Source organism: Asterias amurensis, chromosome 12 (assembly GCF_032118995.1).
Source record: "Asterias amurensis chromosome 12, ASM3211899v1".
NCBI classification, from domain to species: domain Eukaryota; kingdom Metazoa; phylum Echinodermata; class Asteroidea; order Forcipulatida; family Asteriidae; genus Asterias; species Asterias amurensis.
In genome coordinates, this window is record NC_092659.1 from 10,093,429 (window position 1) to 10,114,550 (window position 21,122).

Sequence of the window (21,122 nt, forward strand, 5' to 3'; positions counted from 1 at the left end):
ATTGTGCTCCTTCAACAGCGCCCTCAAGTGTTTGCAATACATTTTTTTGTCAAACAGTTTATCTGACGTTGAGGGCGTAGTTGGAAGGCTTTCTCTCTGAGCTTGGAGTATCTTCAATGGACGAAAACAGTCCACATACATTAATTTTGTTTGGGTAGAAAGATCGAAAGTTTGTAATGCTCAATGTGTTGAATATAAAGTTAAGGGGAGTAATTGAGTAAAAATGAATTATTGGTCTGTTGGCAATTTAATGGCAGTAAAAGGTAGAGATAACCGTTATAACTGATAAGTATATTTAAGTTACAAAGAGATGACACGTGGAAAAATTAAGATTAGTTTAAGTTAAACCTATATTAAAACAGATGTAAGTTTATAAGAAAAAGAGTTAAAGTACGTTGAAAAAGTGCTGTCATGAGCTGTTGTTAGTCCAGTAGTATTTGGGTCATTCCATGTCAGACCAACACACTTGTTTACCTCATGTCTTTCGATTTTGATAAAAATTGCTGTGCTTGTAGGTCCTAATGAGCAATGAATGCGCACCAATTTTTAGCCCGATCCGACTTACCATGTGGTCAGGGCAGAAACCACTAAAATCTGACATTTTAGGGTAAAAATACCACCTTGTTGGTAAAAATATGTCATAACCATGTCAATTTGTATCCCATATATGCAAATTTGGTATCTAAATGATGAGAATTGCATGCTCAAATCAATTATTTTGTCAATTTTTTTTTCTGAATGTTTATCTTTAATATGTTATCTTGACCTTTGACCCAGTTTTTGAAATAATGTATCATTCCAAAAAATCAATGAAATGAAAATCAATTGATAGAGCATGTCTTCCTCTATCAGAATCCACAAAGAAACAACTGGGCTCTTCAAAATTTACAACTTTAAGACTTTTTTTGTACAGTTGGTATAGGTTACAAATCTTTAGTCAATTTATATACTTTACTTTATAAATCCACAAAAAAAACCTTTCCGAAGTTATTAAAATTGTTAATGGTTTGGGATTTTTTGTCATGTTGTGGTCTAACCAGAATCATACTTTAAAATACCAGCAGTGACGCACCCATGATTTAATTTGGGTTGTGGGTGGGGGGGGGGGGCATATTTCCCAAACAAAATTCTTTCCAAGACGGTAAACAAAAAATGTCACCATTCTGCAACTCTGACTTCATCGGAAGGTTAGCATGCCTTTTCGTGTGCTATACGGTTAGCGGCGATATGAAATAGAAATCGCACAGTTAGCACAAAATCTGCTGCTAAGCAGGGGCCGATTTCACGAAAATTTCACGCAATTGCCGTAAGTCCACTTGCGCAACGATTATGGCGTAAGTTGCGCCATAAACGTTGCGCAAATGGACTTACGCAGTTGCGTAAAGTTTCGTGAAATCGGCTGTAGCCATAGAGCTATATATATTGTCAATAGCTCTATGGCTGCAGCTCTCTATTTAACTGGGCCCTGCAGTCAGAGTTGCAGCATGGTGAACAAAATTTTCTTGAGGATTTCTCAGATAGTTATAAGGCGTTTTAAAATTTGTTGTTCAAGATTCATTACAGGGGGTTAAAGAAAGACTGCATAAGTTTGTGATCTACTGAAGAAAGGCAGACAGCTTCTCCATCTCAACTTTGATGTAGTCTCTAACTGGGATCACTAATAATCACAGTGGTGCACCCGAAAGGGTGGGGGGATGAGTCTAGGGGATTGATCCCAGCCCTCCAAGGTATTCAATTTGTTTGATTTGATTTATTTGTTTTACAATCTTCGAAAGAAATATTTGGGGAAAATATGGCCCATCCCCCAAAATAATAAATTCTGGTTCTGGTTAAACCACATCAGCCCTCAACAAGAAAAAAAAGGCAAACCATGAACACGTTTAGTAACTTTAGAAACATTAGAGTGAGTTTTGTTGGTGGATTTATTATGTAATTGACTAATTTGTAACCTAACAACTGTACAAAAATAGTCATTAAAGTGTAAATTTTGAAGAGCCCAGTGGTTTCTTGGTTGATTCTGATAGAGGATGACATGCTCTATCAAGTGATTTATTTCATTGATTTTTGAAATGATACATTATTTCAAAAACTGGGTCAAAGGTCACGACAACATATTAAATATTACAGTGACCTACATTTCAGAAAATTTATTTTTGACAAAAGAATTGATTTGAGCATGCAATGCTCATCATTTTTATACCAAATTTGCACATATGTGACGAGAATTGACCTGGTTATGACATATTTTTACCAAAAAGGTGGTATTTTACCCTAAAAATGTCAGATTTTAGTGGTTTCTGCCCTGACCACGTGGTATGTCCGATCGGGCTAAAAATTGGTGTGCATTCATTGCTCATAAGGACCTTTAATCACAGCAATTTTTATCAAAATCGGAAGACATGAGGTTAAAAAAGGGGCATTTTGGGGATGTAAACTCGAGTTGCTGTTGATGTATTCAAGACCTACTTTGTTGGCTATGAAAAGGGCCGCATAATATAACATGGTGTAGAGGTAGATAGAACACTTGATCATTGAAGGATATTGTATGAAAAGGAAAAAAGTTGGTTGGCAACATGGTGGCAGAATAGTAAAAAAAACACGGTATTACAGTTTACAGTTATCAATTTATTAAAGGGTTTGTGTTTTATGTTTGGCTATTGTCCAATAGTTCAGAAAAAGGGAAATAAACCCAGTTTGTGGCAGCTGATGTTTATGTCATACTTATTTGAAGGAAACTAAAGTTGCTGTTGCCCACAATATGAATATCCTGTGAACAGTAAGCCTACGGTATCATAAGAGAAAAGTTGCAATGGATCTAAAACGTTTGAGAGTTATGCCATTGGAATTATAGTTGACTTTAAAAACACCCGGGTAAAAACTGACCTGACTTGACTCAAGTCCCAATCCTGTGAGAGTCCTTTTACTTTCAATCATATCGTCTACATAACTTAACATAAGAAAACTACCCACATCTGTGCCACAATAGAGAGCTTTCGCAAGTCTATGGGTGCGTTCGTTTAGCTTCCCTGGGTCGACCCCGGTGTGTGGCGGGTTTTTTTCCAGGACGAACGTGTGCAGATAATTACCCACGTTCGTCCTGGGAAAAAAACCGCCAAACACCGGGGTCGACCCAGGGAAGCTAAACGAACGCACCCACAGATACCGATACGTCGACACTTTGTGTGTTCACGTGACGCGTATCCGCGACTATTGGATTTTGCATTCATGTTAGCTACGGATATAGGAGCTTATACACGTCATAGAAAAGCGGATACTGTTTGTGCAGACTTGTAGTTGTAGTTGTCTTTTTGTCACAGATCAAAACATTTCCCAAGGAATTGCTTTCACTGGTATCGTTCTTGATATTGATAGAAAATTGTTAGTCATCTGCAAACAAAACGATGAGAAAATGCAGTGTGTAAAACACAGATCAAAAGCACTCATCATGCTTAGGGAGCTCGCGCACTAGAACGGGGCTTGAATCGAGTCTAAAACTGACCTGGATTCCGAGTCGATGAGCCTGACCTATTTCCGCGTCAAGTTGACCCGGTAACTGGCTAAAATGTGATTTTGCTTCAGATTCTAGGTCTGTTTGACCATTTCTTGGTAATTTTGAAGCAAATTCCGGGTCAGTTTTTGAGCCGGGAGTTTGTGGATGGAATATCTTACACTGTCTTGATGAGGGATAATGTGTGTGTATAGGGGGATGTAAATCTTGCTGTGACATTCTGTTGTCTTGATTCATATACATCAGCTTTATAGACCTATGTTTTCTAATATCATGAACTTTATGCTCCCAATAGTGGAGCTTAAATAATTTAAGATTTAATTTGGTGTAGAACAAAATTAAGTTGTACCTCTAAGTTTTACCTTTAAAAAAAATAACATGTCATTAGGCTATTGAGTGAAACTATAAGAACTCAGACCCCTAGTTCTACAAAAAAATGGTGAAAGATGGGGATTACATAGGCGAAAAAACTTTGGCTCCGTATCAGATGACTCTCGACGTGTTTGTCTTTGTATTGAACACAGTTCTTGATTTAGTAGGCGTTCCGTTCCTTATTGATACCATTGTATCCTGCCTTGACTATTGTGACTTGTTAAAGGAACACGTTGCCTTGGATCGGACGAGTTGGTCTATAAAAAAGCGTTTAGTAACCGTTTGTTATAAAATGCATATGGTTGGAAAGATAATTTAAAAGTAGAATACAATAATCCACACAAGTTTGCCTCGAAATTGCGTGGTTTTTCTTTTACTGTGCGAACTTACACGGTCGGCCATTTATGGGAGTCAAAAATTTGACTCCCATAAATGGCCGACCGTGTTAGCCGACGAGGTAAAAGGAAAACCGTGCAATTTCGAGGCATGTTTGTGTGGATCATTGTATTCTACTTTTACAGCATCTTTCTACCCATATGCATATCATAACAAACGCTTTTCAAAGACCAACTCGACCGATCCAAGGCAACGTGTTCCTTTAACCTCGAGTTGGCTGTTCGGTTATTATTAGGCTATAAGTTTGTTTTCTTCACTGCATTCTTTTGATCCTGATCTATTGTGAACGACCAACGACCCACGTCCATAAAATGTCAATAAGTTCTGCCCAATGTTATTAAAGGGTCTATGTACTTTTTCCTAACAAAAAAACCCACAATGTCCACAGATTTACATTAAACTTACACAGTTTGAAGATTATAATAGAGGAAAGCTTCCCTTGAAAGTTTACTTACTGAGGTGCTGTAGTTTTTGAGAAATGAGTAAAAGTAATAATTTTCGTCCGGTTTAAAATACCATTTCCGTTGAAAACATTCCGCTCAGGTAGCTTTTTAAATATAAACATAATTATCCGTGCAAGGGGTGGAGAATAACAGTTTAACCATAGGGCAAGGTTTAACAAAGAAGTTGCAAAGAAGTTGCATAACATGGAGCTGGTGTGACACCGCGACCCAGCTTAGCTGCAGAAGATTGCTGTGGTTCAAGCTAGCTCTACGGCTCTTTTCGAAACGACTGGATTTGGCTTAGGATTCGGCTCAGGCTAGTATGGCCCAGCGGTTGTTTTGACAATATTGCGCGTGCTTTGCGTATACGCGCCCAGGGTTTCAGACGAGAGAATGGAGCCAAGCCGAAGCCGTGGTTTCAGGGCCTATGGTTTGTATCTTTGTTTGCCCTCAGAACAACCTTCGAACTGTTGTTGTTCTTTTTAGATTGCTGCTTGAATGTTTACCGAGTATACAGCGGAAATGTATACCAACTGACTCTGAGGACAGTTTTACGAGCCTTTAACAAGACGATACGGTCATTTCTCAGGCCATACGTCAAAATTAATATAACATTTTTTTATGAATGTACGATTTGCGTCATCGTCCCAATAAACGAAACAAAATTAGGTGACCGTGTGGTGATCCCAGGTAATAGACATGATTGATATACATGGATTTGAAATTTTGTCACTCATCTAAAATCTATAATCTAAAATCTAATATGAGCTAACATCTATAACCTAGAATCTAAAATATAAAAAGAGGACGGCCTTTACTGTCCGTCCGCTCCGCCTGTTTGCTCCGCGTTGTTTTACCAGGTACGGGAGAGATGCAAACCAAGCGGCATATAAGCAGCCCCTCTTTACTATGACACTATGCTCAAAATAATTATTGGCACAAAAACCTTCTTGGAAACATTGTGAGAAACGACTCCCTCTGAAGTAAATAAATAAAAAGTAATTCCTCACTAAAGTACTTGAATTCATTTCGAGACCTCAGCATAGGTCTCGACCATCTGAAAGCGCACAACCTGTGTGCACAAGTTAGTGTGTTTTTTGCTTCCATTATTCTCTCGCAACTTCGACGACGACCAAGTGAGTTCAATTTTGTGTTTACTTATTTCAGTCGTTATTCACCAATGTTTTAATTCTCCCATTTTCATATTTTATATCTATAATTTATCCGAATCCACTTTTCTTATTAACTTAATAAAAGATTAGAGTGATTTATTTTGCGGTAATAAAATATAAATGCTGGTGTCAATTCATGACTTGATGCCCAATTCGTGAATTTCGTTGTCAAAATATTGGCGTCATTTACAACTCGGGGCACATAAAGTCGTGATTTATGTCAAATAATATGCGAGTCATTATTTACCGACTTCGGCACAATTTGGTCTCTTCACGAATTTGGCGAAAGTCAACATGACGAACTGAGGCACATTTAGTTACTTTCTATAAATGCAAACGAGTGAAAAACCATACGAACGACAACTCTTTTTCGAGTGGGCTTCCACTCTTTTAGATTGAAGTTTGCATCTTTTAGATTGAAGTTTACATCTTTTTTGAGTGAATTTTCACTCTGTCCTGGTGTGAAACCCATCTAAAAGAGTGAAATAACCACCAATCTTTTTAAAGAGCCATTATGAGGGACAACTCGAAATGTTAAGAGTGTTGTTTTCACTCGTTTACCTTTAGAGAGTATGTAGGTGTGGACAAAGATTGTAGAGCGCCGACTGAAAAGTGAAATTCCACTGGACGCCATTTCGGCAAGTAACTCTTTTGATACAACAATAGATCAGTGCAGTTCAGTGCAGACAATGACCATTCCTATGGGAAACAAAACATTCACATGCTGAAATGGCGCCCACGCGTATTTCACGTTAAAGTCACCTGGAAGTGGTATTTTTTCAAAATAAAGCTTTTGTCACTAATATATGTGTTTTGATGAGTGGAATGTGAATAAACAGTTAACTAAGGTTTTAAAAAATCAGTTATTATGTTATTTACGAGTAGACCCCGACCCGAGAGGGCGCTGTTCGTGACGTCAATCGAGGCAGACTTTGCCTGTAATGCGTAGAGTAAACACAATTGCAAAGTACATGTACGGACGAAGTCGTGAGTTTGTAAGTTTCAAAATAAAAATAAAAATATTTTTTTCCGGCAATGCCGACCAGGTGTATTGCTGCTGAATGCAGAAAAACACTTTTTGAAATGTACCAACTCACGACTTGGACGTCCATGTACTTTGCACGTGTGTTTACTATACGCATTGCATGCAAAGTCTGCCTCGATTGACGTCACAAAAGGGGTAGGCGGAGTCAGCCCCCAAACAACTTTTAAATTTTAAATTTAAATTAAATTTAAATTTTAAACAATAGATAAAGCTTCAGTTCCCCATCTTGCGCCTTCGGCGCTCTATAATCTTTGGTATGGATGATGAAGGACCTCCATGCGTCAATATATAGTCTTGGTTACAAGACCATTGGTGTTGCGCGGTCACACACAACCAACGTTCCGATTATGCACGGCAAAAACTGTCCACGCTTGTAATGAACGAACGCTAGCGGGCGCTGTTTCTCTGATTTACGGATCTCACCATGTCCTGTGCTCACCATGGTCTTGGATATTTGCAAATTGAAGGCGTGGCCAGACTATGTAAATTACTTTTAATGTATGCAATATTCATATCACGTGACGAATTGAAGATGACTATTCAAACTAGATCGAGTCAAAGGTCAATATGATTGGCGGTCTATTTTTAATAATCTTTGCTCAAAGAGTGATTCCGTGGTCATTATAGGCCTATTAAAAGGAAAACAGTGAAATTTTAAGTTTAGGTACCTATTCAGATTATGGATACGTGACGATTTGAAATCGTAAATAATGGTCAAAAATCGAACGTAAAATTAGCATTCAGAGAGTCCGTGTATCGGACGCTGTATGGCCCCACGGCGTGGAGCAATCGGAACGTGAAATAAGCCTTGTGGAATATCACGTACCGCCCATGCCGTGTCTCGTGGGGGTTGGAGGTGTTAAATCCCAGGCGCTATGAACTCCCAGCTTGCGGGTGTCGAATCCGTTGTTTCTTATGATCGCAACGTTCCAATATGTTCCATTTTAATTCATGGCCCCTAATTTCTTTTTGTTATGAGTTTTCAGGTAATTTTGATGATGTCAAAACGTAGGAATATCGCATATTGTTATATTGACAGTGTTATTGTGTGAGTAGCTTAAAAAAATTATGAGAATTTTTTATAAAAGGTTTAAATAAAAATAATGCTAAAACAAAATTCCCTCAAAGCATAATTTTGTCAAACAAAGTATTATTTTTTTAATTCTGTGAATGAAGAGTTATTTTTGAGGTAATGATTAAACTGGGCAACTAGTGGAATTTAATGACCCGACTATTCGCCTCAAATAACTGGGAGTTGAATAGCAGTAGTCGCCGCTGGACAAGCAATCAAAACTCGAAATTTCTCATGAGTTATTCCAAAAGATATTGTTACGACTACATTAAAAAAAAATGTTATATGGTTATGTTCCAAGCTACGCAGCTACTCGGCTACGTTTACGTTCCAAGATACGCTTAGGTCTACGTTCCTTCAAGTTACACTATAATATCAAAAGGTATGTTTTCAAGCCCGAGTCAAGCTACGCTTACATTCCAAGATACGCAGCTACCTTTACAATACGCTTAGGTCTACGTTCCTTCAAGTTACACTATAATATCAAAAAGTACGCTTCCAAGCCCGAGTCAAGCTATGCCTACGTTCAAAGATACGCAGCTGCGTTTATGTTCCAAGATGCTACGCTTCAGTCCAAGATATGCTTACGTTCCAAAAGATGTCAACGTTCCAAGCTACACAGCTACTCAGCTGCGCTTACAGATCTGCTTACGTTCCTTCAAGTTACGCCATAATATCAAAAGGTACGCTTTCAATCCCATGTCAAGTTACGCTTACGTTCCAAGATACGCAGCTACGAATTATGTTCCAAGATATGCTTACGCTCCACCAAAAGATACTGTTACGTTCCAAGCTACGCAGCTACTCAGCTACGCTTATACACTCTAAGATACTAATAGGTTACGCTACAATATCAAAAAGTACGCTTTCAATCCCGAGTCAAGCTACGCTTACGTTCCAAGATATGCAGCTACGGTTACGTTTCAAAATACGTTTTCACAAAGACGCTTTTGAATCCCTCAAGATTTCCTTCCCCCAAGATTAAAAAACTTTCACTGTGAATAACACTACAGGGCCCACCAGTTAATATCTGTTTGGCAGAAAATACTGTACAAAATTTCTTACTATCCAAAAATTTACTTGGGCACTACAAAATTTCAAATTTAATTAAAAATTGGCTGGCAACCAGTTTCTGCTAAGCAATACTATTTTGTGCTAACTATAAGCAAATTGTTTAGCCAATACAGGCTTCATCAGTGTGGGCCCTGGCACGTCGGGAGCATAACGCCACGATCGCATTTCAAGCTGCATATCATGGCAATGCAGGTGTCTGGATCTGGACATTATACACAGAAATGTTTGTGCTGGTACCACAAACCTTTCTTTATCGTATTTCCACCCTGTGTCAAAGTTTCAAATCCTACTGATCTGGACATTATTATACTCCGATAAAAACACACATACCCACACACAGAGTAAAGCAAAAGTCATGCAACGGAATTACTGCATGCATTGTACACTACATGCACAACACTGATGAATTATTCATGAGCCAACCGCAACGCAGCCTCTGATTGGCTCCACCGGAAAGTCGGGGGAGATTTGCCGAAAAACAATAAAAAAGTTAAGACCCGTCGTTGCAAATATTCAAGACCATGGTGAGATCTAAATCAGAGAAACAGAGCGCCCGCTAGCGTTCGTTCATTACAAGCGTGGACAGTTTTTGCCGTGCATAATCGGAACGTTGGTTGTGTGTGACCGCGCAACACCAATGGTCTTGGAACCAAGACTAGTCAAAATAGGGCCACCATACCAATACACAATGTCATGGATAACATAATTCCCTTTTTGTGTGGTAAGAGACAAATGTGACAGCCAGATGGTTTATACCACCATTAAGAAGGGACCGGTCCTTTCTCCAAGATACCACCAAGGAATCCACCTGAACTGAATCAAATTAAAATTCAACTATCTTTGATCAGTGCCGCAGCATGCGGTCAACAAACTACACACTATTCACACAGGCAGAGAATGGCCGCAATTCTCGCCAAACCGTGACACAATAACAAAGGGTTTAATGAATGACCTCTAGGAAACCGCCTCCCCTTGGAAGAATTCGATACTTCAACAACGGATCAAAATAAGCATTGGGGATTGACTGGTTATATAACTGATGTTGTTTTGTAAATGAGGCCTTTTATTGGGCGGTGTAAATATGTATAACTGTTGTTGATTGGTTGAGGGGGTACTGCCCCGTACAATGTGTTTACAAATACACAGCCTTCCCAAACCCCTCCTGAAACCATGAACATCGTCACTGTTGAGGTTAGCTGAGCCCGTACATACACCGACAAATTGAGAGAGTTAACGGAGAGATGGTCGTGTAAAGCCAGCAGAGCAGGTAAATTTCCATTTCTTTCTATGGTCATTTCTTTCTTAATTATTCTGGGAAAAGTTTCCGTATAATATGGCGCCACTCACTATTTCATTCGATATGAAGTAATATAGTGTCTATATCCATTTGTGTAAAAAATAAGCAGAAAAAGTGGTGGCGCCATATCCGAAAAGTTATCCTTATTCTGCGTCTGTGCATTTATTTATATAATTGGTTAATTTTTAATAAACCAATTACGCTTTTGAACCATCAACGCACGTAAACCAGCCCAGTACACACTTATCGCAAAGAGAAGGGGTTCGGCCCGGTGTGTCTGGCAGTGCGACTATCTTAATTATGAAGGCTGCTCTAGAAAGAAAGAAGAAGAAGAAGAACGTTTAATAATTCAGATAATATGCAAAGAAAAATGTATAGAAAGATACTTTACTGTCATTTCCCAAATTGTCATCTAAGGTGAGCGGCGTTTCTCAGCAAGAAACGTCATTAATATTGGTTTGACATAAATTGGGTTCGGAGATAAGTAAAGAGTGGTTTTTGTAGTTCTCTGAACATGGTGCGCTCCCTAAAATTCTCCAGGAAAGTTAACCCGCATCCCATCAATTGCTGATGATGGTTTGTAAATGATTCCCACTGTAATTGACCCATTATATGCATAGGCTCACATCACGGCCACATACTCGGTCTTTCTTCGGTAGTAGTAGGCCTACACCTGATATACATTCTTATGATTATTTGAATCTGAATAAATAAAATGGACACTGTTTACAAACACTCTGAAAATCGCGCTTACATGTTCCAAACACCAACCACCCTGAGGTTCGTGCTTAGTCTTGATAAAGCATTGAAGGAATTGTGATCTGAAGCTATAATAACCTGGTGTTAATAAGGCCCTGTCACACCTTGACGTTTTTAAAGGGAAGGTACATGTTTGGTAATTACTCAAAACAAATATTAACTTAAAAACTGACTTGGTAACGAGCATTGGCGAGCTGTTGATAGTATACAACAATGGGAGAAACGTCTCCCTCTGCAGTAGCATAGATTTTGAGAGAGGTAGTTTCTCACTGAAATAATAAAAGGCTTCTAGCTAGAAGTCTTTTATTCCTATCTGCAGAAAGTACACAAATTCGTCCAACAAGGGTGTTTTTCGGTTTCTGTCATAATTTTCTCGCAACTCCGATGACCAAATTGATCTCAAATTTTCACAGGCTTGTTATTTTATGCTTATGTTGGGATACACCAAGTGAGAAGACTAATCTTTGACAACTACCAAAGGTGTACCTTCCCTTGAAGTCAGTGTATTCTCAACAGCGATAATTTAGTGCTTGTCGACACTAAATAACGTACTCTCTTAATGTAAAAGAGTGGAAATTTCACTCTCTTGTCCGAGTGGACGTGTCAGTTTCTCTCTTGGGAGTGAACGTCAATCGCGTGTCACTCTTTTTGAGTGAAATTTGAACGAACTTCACTCTAAATCGAGGTAAAGGTACAGTATTTCATTCTAAAAGGAGTAGTTGTGTTACATCTCTTTGAAAGAGTAATACGGTGGACAACACAAGTGTTTTTTCACTCTTTTACATTAAAAGCAGTGGACACTATTGGTAATCACTCAAAATAAGTATTAGCATAAAACCTTACTTGGTAAACGAGCAATGGAGAGCTGTTGATAGTATAAAACTTTGTGAGAAACGGCTCACTCTGAAGTAACGTATAGTTTTCGAGAAAGAAGTTATTTTCCACGAATTTGATTTCGAGACCTCTGATTTAGAATTAATTTGAGGTCTCGAAATCAAGCATCTGAAAGCACACAACTTCGTGTGACAAGGGTGTTTTTTCTTTCATAGCTATCTCGCAACTCCGACGACCAATCGAGCTCAACTTTTCACAGGTTTGTTATGTTATGCATATGTTGAATAGACGGCTAACGTCTTATGTAACGTTTTGAAGTTCGGTTCATTGTATACCAACTACATCCGAAAGTACCTGGAAAGTAGATACACATGGTGTTACCGCAAACCAAATAATATATAGATACCTCACCACGCAATGCCTTATATCCTAAAAACACTTATCCCTTGGACAAACTTAACATAACAAACACTCCTCAATAACAATACATGCAGGGGGAAAAACGTGCGTTTATTTGTCAAAGTAATAATCCTCTGAATGGATTTTGTTCAACTGAAATGGAGGTAGAAATTAAATTACCGCTACGAATTGTTGATAAATGCTCACCATCAAACCCCCAAAAACGTTTTATAATGAATCCAAGTTGGATGATTATTGTTTGCCCATCAGAGTGCGTTCGATTAGCTTCCCTGGGTCGACCCCGGTTTGCATGCCCCTGGTACGTTCAAATAGCTTCATTCGTCATTCCAGGGGCTCACCCGGGTCTGCCCCAAGTGCCCTGCTTGTGGAGTGGATCACTTGGGGCTGGCCCCAGGTGTATGACGTCGTCACGAGACTGAGTGATCGTTCGATTAGCTCTTGTCAAGGGCTCACCCGAGTGAGCACCGCGGGGTCGACCCAGGAAAGCTAATCGAACGCACCCAATATATGCTGACCCACTGACCCCGTCGCTTGTGATTGGTTTGGACTTTTGCTACTGATTTGGTAGTAAAAGTCAAGATTTATAAAACTTGTATAAGAAACCGCAATCTGGGCCTATAAAGCTGATTACCCTTTCGCACATTTCAAAGCTGTTCATAGACCAACTCGCCCACAAACGGTTTCAAACGCTGTTCATAGACCAACTCGCCCGATCCAAGGCAACGTGTCCCTTTAACAATGATGTGTATGCCCAGTAGCTTGACTACTGAAATAAAGTTATGACTAGTATAAAGTAGCATCACCTTATACGACAACATATCACTACCTCAAGTCTTTTATTGACCAAACACTTCAAAGTCTCCCAGATTCGTCAAGGACATAAAGCAATGAATCGTTAAATCTTAGGTTGTAAATCATTATAAATTGTCTTCACTGATACCAATATTTTGTGTTATTTATTATGTTTGGTTAGAGCGTGGTATAAACTAGCAGCCAATAATATAAACGGTCCTTGAGCAGTATGTGTGTGATGGGTCGGCTGCGCGGTGGGGACCATCATATTCTAGGGCAGTGTCCGAATTATCGGTTACATACAACTACGGCTGCGGCTAGATGCCGCGCCACCATGCGGTGAGGTATAGGACGTCCTTAGCAACACCCGTAGAAACAGCCGCAAGCCGTAGCCGCCAAATCGGATTCGGCCTTACATTCACAAATAACTTGTAAATAATATTGTGACCTTGCAGCAAACTCCCATGGAGAGATTCAGAAATCGAATCTGTGTATTTTGCTAATTTACTCCAAGGGCGTATACACAAGAGAAGATGGGATATTTGTACACGCCACTGTTTGATTTGGGGCAGCTCAAGCAGAGGGTCATGCACTCCACTAGTTTTCGGTGGGAAGGAAATTATAACGAAGTGTTTGAACTTTCTCAAAATAAAAACTATTAACTATATTTTGCATTTATACCCTCGGTCCGTTTGGTTGGTAAGTTGTTTGCAACAGCTAACTCTATTTTCTCAAAATTAAAACTGCGCACACTTTAGTTTCTTATGTCTTTTCGACATGAATAAAACCCGAACATTTTTACCTTAAAAATAACCCCTAAAGTAGGGAGAAAGAGGGAAAACAAATTGAGTTACCTCAAATCACACCCCCCCCCCCCCCTTTATAAAACAAAGTGTACCCGTGTCAAATTGAGTTGCCTCAAAACATAACAAGAAAGTCAGAGGAGGCACCAACCAATAACTGTCTTCTTAGACCCCCCCCCCCCCGCCTTATAAAACAAAGTGTTCCTGTGCACCTGTGAAACTTCTTTAATTCGCCCGCCGGATCCCACACTGGTGTTCTATATTATAGAGATCAAAATGTGCAGTGCGTCACTCGTGTCGTCACGTTGCCTGTGCCGTCGCGGTAAGTGCGCACTGCCGTCGTGACGCCTGTTTTTCGTTGTATTGCGGAGCGGTTTTTTAATTAGACCTTTTGTCGCGCCGCCCATTTTCTAATCAGTTTTAAAATTTGTTTCTCACTTGACACATGGAGAAGCTTTGTATACTCACAACATTTAAAAAGCCACTGAAATATCAAAATATTTTATTAGCATAAAACCTGACTTGGTAACGTGCAATGGGGAGAGGTTGATAGTTTGGGGGGGTTGAACAAAGAATTGACTAGAGTGGGATTCGAACCACCCGACCTCCGGATTAACGTGCCGGCACTCTATCAACTGAGCTATCGAATTGGATGCGACTTTTAGTTTCAGATATCAATATCAGATATCACGTTAATCCGGAGGTCGTTGGTTCAAATCCCACTCTAGTCAATTCTTTGTTCAACCCCAAAAATGATTCTATGTTTGTTAATGCGGCTTATGATTTGTTTTAATTTATTGATTATTATTTTTTGGTACAGATTATCAAAGCATTCAAGATGAAGTTGCACTCCATTTTGTCCTCTGCTGTCTTCGGAGCTTTACTTTTCACCGTCTTGATCCCATCAACTGATGCAGTCACCTTTAATGTTAGCCACATCAACGAAGAAGATTACTTATTGGTCGATGAAGGGCAAGTACTTCCCATGAACATTACCATCTTTGATGGAGTACAGAGTGGAAAATTCAGTGTCAGATCTACAGATGAATTCATATTCGAGGTTGTCAACTCCACTGAAAACGAACTCTTGAGTAGCGATGAGCTACCGTTCACATTCACTGTTCACGTGCATGGCAAGTTTGTTGGTATAAAGGACATAGAGCTTGTTCTAACAAACTCATCCGATGTAACACCAGTGACAATTGGGATGTATCCAGTGAAGGTATTACGGGTACCAACCATCCTAGACGCCCTCTTTACATACCTAATACTTGCATGGTTAGTACTCTCCTATGTCACTATGGGAGCCAAGATGCAACCTAAGATCATTTGGAGCAAGATGAAACCCCCATGGGGAATCTTGATTGGTATGCTTGGGCAATTCTTCCTTATGCCCCTTTGGGCATTTGCCCTGACTAAAATCTTTGCCTTGGACAGCGAGACGGCACTTGGTCTGACTTTTGTTGGTACGTGTCCGGGTGGTTGGTTAAGTAATATTTTCAGTCTTCTCCTAGACTGTGATTTTGTCTTAAGTCTGACCATGACCTTTTTCTCTACTGTCTTGGCACTTGGTATGATGCCCCTTAATCTGTTCATCTATGCATCAGCCATTGTTTCCGATAACTCTCAACTCCAGACTCCATTTACAGATCTTATAATCCAGCTTATTCTCCTCATAATTCCCGTCGGCATTGGAATGGGTCTCTGCTATAAGTTCATTAAGTTCCGCAAGATTTGTGAGAAGCTTTTGAAGCCGTTTGCTGGTGTTCTCATCGTCTTGGCTCTTGGCCTAGGGATTCCATCCCAGCTCTACATCTTCCAGTCACCATGGCAGGTATGGGTTGTTGCCGCTCTCCTCCCAGTGGGAGGGGTCATAGCGGGGGCGTCGATAGCCAAGATAGCCTGTCTCCCCAAGAAGTCTGTCATTACTGTGGCTTTAGAGACGGGAGCACAGAACAGCCTTCTCGCTAAGACCATGTTGGATCTATTCTATCCTCGCCCAGAGTCGGATCTTGTTGGTCGGGTAGCTCTGATGATCAGCCTAATTAGTCTGCTAGAAGGTACTGTGGCTACCTTAGGCTATGTAGGTATCAGATATGTTTGCTGCCCAAAGAAGGAAGATGAAGATGATTTAGTGGAGCAAGATGATAAGAATGAAAAGAAGGTTGATGTTGAGAAAGGTGCAGGCGCTAAGGGTGACACCAAGAAGGAAGAATCTTCCCAGACAAAGTTTCCTGATGATGAACCAGCAGATCAAGCCCATGTCAATCCAGTGTTTGACGATAATGAAGCAACCACACATGATCTTTAATCTATGAGTACGTTCGATTAGCTTCCCTGGGTCGACCCCGGTCTGCCCCGGTGCGTTCAAATAGCTTCCAGGGGCTCACCGGGTCAGCCCCTAGTACCCTGCCTGTGGAACGGATCACTTGGGGGCAGGGCCCAATTTCATAGAGCTGCTTCAGCAAAACATTGTGCTGAAGGAAAACATTCATTGCTTAGTAAAATCAGATTACCGGCCAAGACTCCACTCAATTGTAATGCTAAGTAAACAACAGCTTAATACTAGTCATAAGCAATGTATGTGTCAGGAAATTTTGGCCAGTAACATGTGTAAAATAAGGGAGCTATTTTCTTGCTTAAGCAACTTTTTTGCTTAAGCAGCTCTATGAAATTGGCCCCTGGTCAGAGGTGCATGACGTCACCACGAGAGGGTGAGTGATCGTTCAATTCGCTCTTGGCAGGGGCTCACCCGAGTAAACCCTATTTTCCTCTCATCACATTAAATTTATTGTATGCAATCGCAACTTGACCAAGAGATGAGTAATTACCAATAGTGTCCACTGCCTTTAATAGATGTTAAATAGTTGGTAAGACACTGCTCTAAAATGCAAAGGTCATGGGTTTGAATTCCACCCGAGTAATATGACTGTGATTTTGTTTTCACAACTCGGGAAAGTACCGAGTATGTACAGTGCTAACACACACGGTGTATATGGGTTAAACAAACTGCATAATCAAGAATGTCACTTGTTATAAAACTGGTAATCCCTCTGAAAAGAACATTACAGAATTGGTCAGAAACAAAAATCGTGAAGATCACAGATTTACATAAAACTTACACGGTCTATAACGATGATGATATACAAATATAAAAAAATCCATTGACTCTAATATGCATTTAAGAAGAGCAACAAGAACAACAAAGCAAAGCTAACTAAATAACATGACAAGTGTGGTTTCGATGGTGTAGGTGGACTTCATGAGTTAATAATTAAATATTATAGCTGTGGGTGTGGCTTTTTTAAAGTTTAATTAGACCACTCATTTCACATATAATGGGTAAATCTTGTTGACTTTCCACTTCGAAGTTTAAAATCAACATCAAAACCCGATTAGCAAAGGCTATTGTGATAATATTCTATTGGTTTGAACTGGAGAAATCCCACAAATGTTTAGTTAAGATTGTTCAAAATAGAGACACCAAACCATTAGCAATGGAACCAAGTGGAAAACAATTGATAAGAAAGTTTGCATCATTTAGATCTGTGCCCTTTGTTGTCATAGATTCAGGGTCACTAGGAAACGAGATAAGAAAACCACGAAATTAATAAGGAGTTCATTTTCATATCAAATTGAAAACTTTGTATATGGTCAACTGCTTTATAAAATCACTTAATCATATTGTTAGGCACTGCACACGTTTGGTAATTGCTAAAAACATATAAAAAATTAGCATAACAATTTACTTCGAGCAACGGAGAGCTGTTTATAATATAAAACATTGTGACAAACGACTCCCTCTGAAGTAACGTAGTTTTTGAGAAATGGGTAATTTCTCATCAAAATAATACAAGACTTCTGGCCAGAAGTCTTTTATTCCTATCTGAAAGCAAGCTAATTTGTACAACATGGGTGTTTTTTCTTTCATCATTTTCTTGCTTCTTCAAATACCAATATTGAGCCCTAATTTTCACAGGTTTGTTATTTTATGCATATGTTGGAATACGCCAAGCAAGAATACTGGTCTCTGACAATTATCAAAAATAGTGCCTTTAAAGATGCAGAAGTAATTCCTTGCTAACAAGTAAAATTATGTACATTTACATTCAAAACGTGAGAGCCATGTGTTGATAATGATATTGCTTGCATATAGAAAGCAAAGCAAGAGTGCTTGCATAGAAAGCAAGAGTAAAAACACGTTTTTTGACGTTCACGTTCACGTTTCAGCTCGCGTAACGTGTTGCCAAACCTCGCTAGTATTAGGATGTGATTGTATAAATCAATACAGCCATACGATTAACAAAATTGGTTTAAATTAGTTCAAAAAAATAGTTTATGTTAAAGTAAATTATTATGATTTAATACACAAAGGCTTTCATATAATGAATACATAATTGATATGTATGTACAGGTAGTACATGAATCCAAAGGCAATCTGTCTAAACTCGCTTGAACAACATTTAATTGTTCTTGTTTCAAATGTCACACCATAGTTGTGTACTTTCAGATGCTTGATTTCGGGACCTCAAAATCTAATTCTGAGGTCTTGAAAACTCGTGGAAAATTACCACTTTCTCGAAAATTACTTTAATTCAGAGGGAGCCGTTTTATACTATCAACAGCTCGTCATTTCTCGTTACCAATTAAAGTGTTATGTTAATAATAATTATTTATTTAGTTGTTACCAACAGTGTCCACTGCCTTTAATTAATTATTAGCATAAAACCTTACTTGGTAACGAGTAATGGGGAGAGGTTGATAGTATTAACAATTGCGAGAAACGGCTCCCTCTGAAGTAATTTTCCATGATTTTGAGACCTCAGAGTTAAATTTTGAGGTCACGAAATCAAGAACACAACTTCGTGTTACAAGGGTTCTCCTTATTATCTCGCAAGTGAGCTCAAATTGTCAAAGGTTTGTTATTTTTTGCATATGTTGAGATACACCAAGTGAGAAGACTGGTCTTTTACAGTTACCAATATTGTCTAGTGTCTTTAAAGTACAGGAGAATCAAACACCCCTGCTGCTGAGTTTGGATGGGTTGAGAATGGAAGTAGAAGTTTATATAAATATTACTTGTTATCTGTGCATTTTATTACAATTGAGAGTATATTATGCTTTGACAATAGTTAGAGTAGATCAAGAGTACTAACAGAAATAATCCTTGCATATAAATGTTTTTAAAGGTAGTAATTGATTGGAAATCCCTAACTAAGAGACTTTGATATAAACATGTACAAGTACACCTCATTTTACTTGATTTTAATTTGAACAAAATGTGGAAAAAATGATTTGTGTTTTACAAATACCCCGACCCGGGTCCTTTGAAAAAAAATCCACATGCATTTTACTCAGTTAGGATTTGAACCAACGACTTTTACAGACGAGCAGATGTCTTTCCACAAGACCTATAGTAGCGAGAGACGTGCTCCCTAAATGTAAAAGAATGAAAAACACCACTCTTTACATTTCGAGTTGTCCCTCAAATGACTCTTTAAAAAGAGTGGTGGTTAGTTCACTCTTCTAGAGGGGTTTCAATCCAGGAAAACTTAAAAACTTGCAAAATTCAATCAAAAAGAGTGTAACACTACTCAAAACTGAGTTGTCGTTCATATGGCTCTTTAAAGAGTGCCCTTTCACTCTTTTGCATTTGGAGAGTATTTTTTTTTCAACAGGACACAGGAAAGTGATGAGAGAATACAAAATTTTAACACACAACGATGTATGGTTAATTGGTTAATAATATAACTAGTTTTCTTAACTGCTAATGCAGATTAATTAACATCTATAAAAAGGTGGAGTATATAAAGATTTTACAAGTACACATGTTAAGGCCTACTTTTTGCATTAAAGTAACTATTAAACGTCTTATAACGGATCAATTTTTATAGAATGAGCTTTAAATCAAAACAAATTCAGGAAGTATTTTTTATGGTATTTTACAAATTCAAATAAAATGACATTATAAGATTTAAAAGATAATGCGTATAAGGTTGTTATTGTCCCATCGCGCGTCTTTTACCTCCTTCAAGTCTTTGTCTGTTTGAAGGAGCCCGATCCCAACTTGCCCTGTACAAGGTGTAGCAACCATTCGTGTCGGGCGGAGAACTTTACCCTCAGGATCATTGAACTAGGTCTGGCAATTGGTATGGGAGACTGAACCATGACCGGCTTGACAGGAAAGCTTTTCCCTGCACGGGGAATCAATAATTAATTTCGAGCCATCCTGAAAAGCCGAATTAAGACCGAGTCACACTACAGCGATAACGAAAACGATAACGACGCAAAAAGAACGCATTCTATTGGTTGAATTGCTCCAAGCAGAATACGCTTATTCAACCAATAGAGGGCGTGCCTTGTAATCAGCCTTGTTTTCGCTCTCGTTATCGAAGCCAGTGTGACCGGGTCTTTAACGCGATTACTTCATGCGGATACCCCATTAAGTATGCTGGTGCAAATTTGAACTCCTTTACTATCATATTTTGGGTGTAATCGAAAAAAAATTGTCAAATTATGACGTCACTTTTGCACCAAAAAGTTGTAATTCCCAAAGTTTTACAAATTAAAAAATAATCACTATGTACTGATGAGCCGATGTGTCTATGGTCTAAGCTTTTATAAGAGTTCATGTTTATACCAGGTTATGTTATATAGGTTTTTCTGACAGCATTACGAGTATCAGAATCAGAATAAGTATCAGAAGCCCCCCTCAAAAGGAAAGACACTCGATCGCGCTACTATGGATAAAGCTTGGTGATGTGTGGAACAATTTTGCGCCAGTGACATGATTGTGCCTTTAGGGTAAACAGTGTAGAACCACGTCACAGTACTAATGAAGAAAAATCATAGCAAGGATGACGAGCCAGATAGTCTGAGTCTGGTGGTGTCAAAAAGTTCGTAGGAAAAATAATCTCGCATCCGGAAAAGCGCCCATACCTATGCGTGTGGGTATTGGCTCTTTTGTGGTACGGGGAAACAAAATGCGCCCAGGGAATACATTTTCAATTTTCGAGCCACCGAAAAGCCTAATTTGCTTGTGTGATTCGACGATTTTTGGTCAAATTATGACGTCACTTTTGCACCAGATAGTTGCAATTCAGTCTTTTGTAAGATGCCTATTGTCAAAACACCT

The 21,122-nt window shown here is 39.0% G+C and overlaps 1 protein-coding gene across 1 annotated transcript; it reads left to right on the forward strand.

Annotated features, from left to right (window-relative positions):
* Window positions 1-10,229: 10,229 nt before the first annotated feature.
* LOC139945521 (ileal sodium/bile acid cotransporter-like) lies at window positions 10,230-20,472 on the forward strand. Its single transcript, XM_071942896.1, has 2 exons — window positions 10,230-10,349; window positions 14,808-20,472. Exon 2 carries the CDS (start codon window positions 14,826-14,828, stop codon window positions 16,296-16,298), a length of 1,473 nt encoding a protein of 490 aa, XP_071798997.1. The 5' UTR covers window positions 10,230-10,349; window positions 14,808-14,825; the 3' UTR covers window positions 16,299-20,472.
* The last annotated feature ends 650 nt before the right edge of the window (window positions 20,473-21,122 follow it).

Bases quoted from the DNA above. Each gene is read 5' to 3' on its own strand.
- LOC139945521 (XM_071942896.1), top strand. From the start codon at position 14,826: ATGAAGTTGCACTCCATTTTGTCCTCTGCTGTCTTCGGAGCTTTACTT.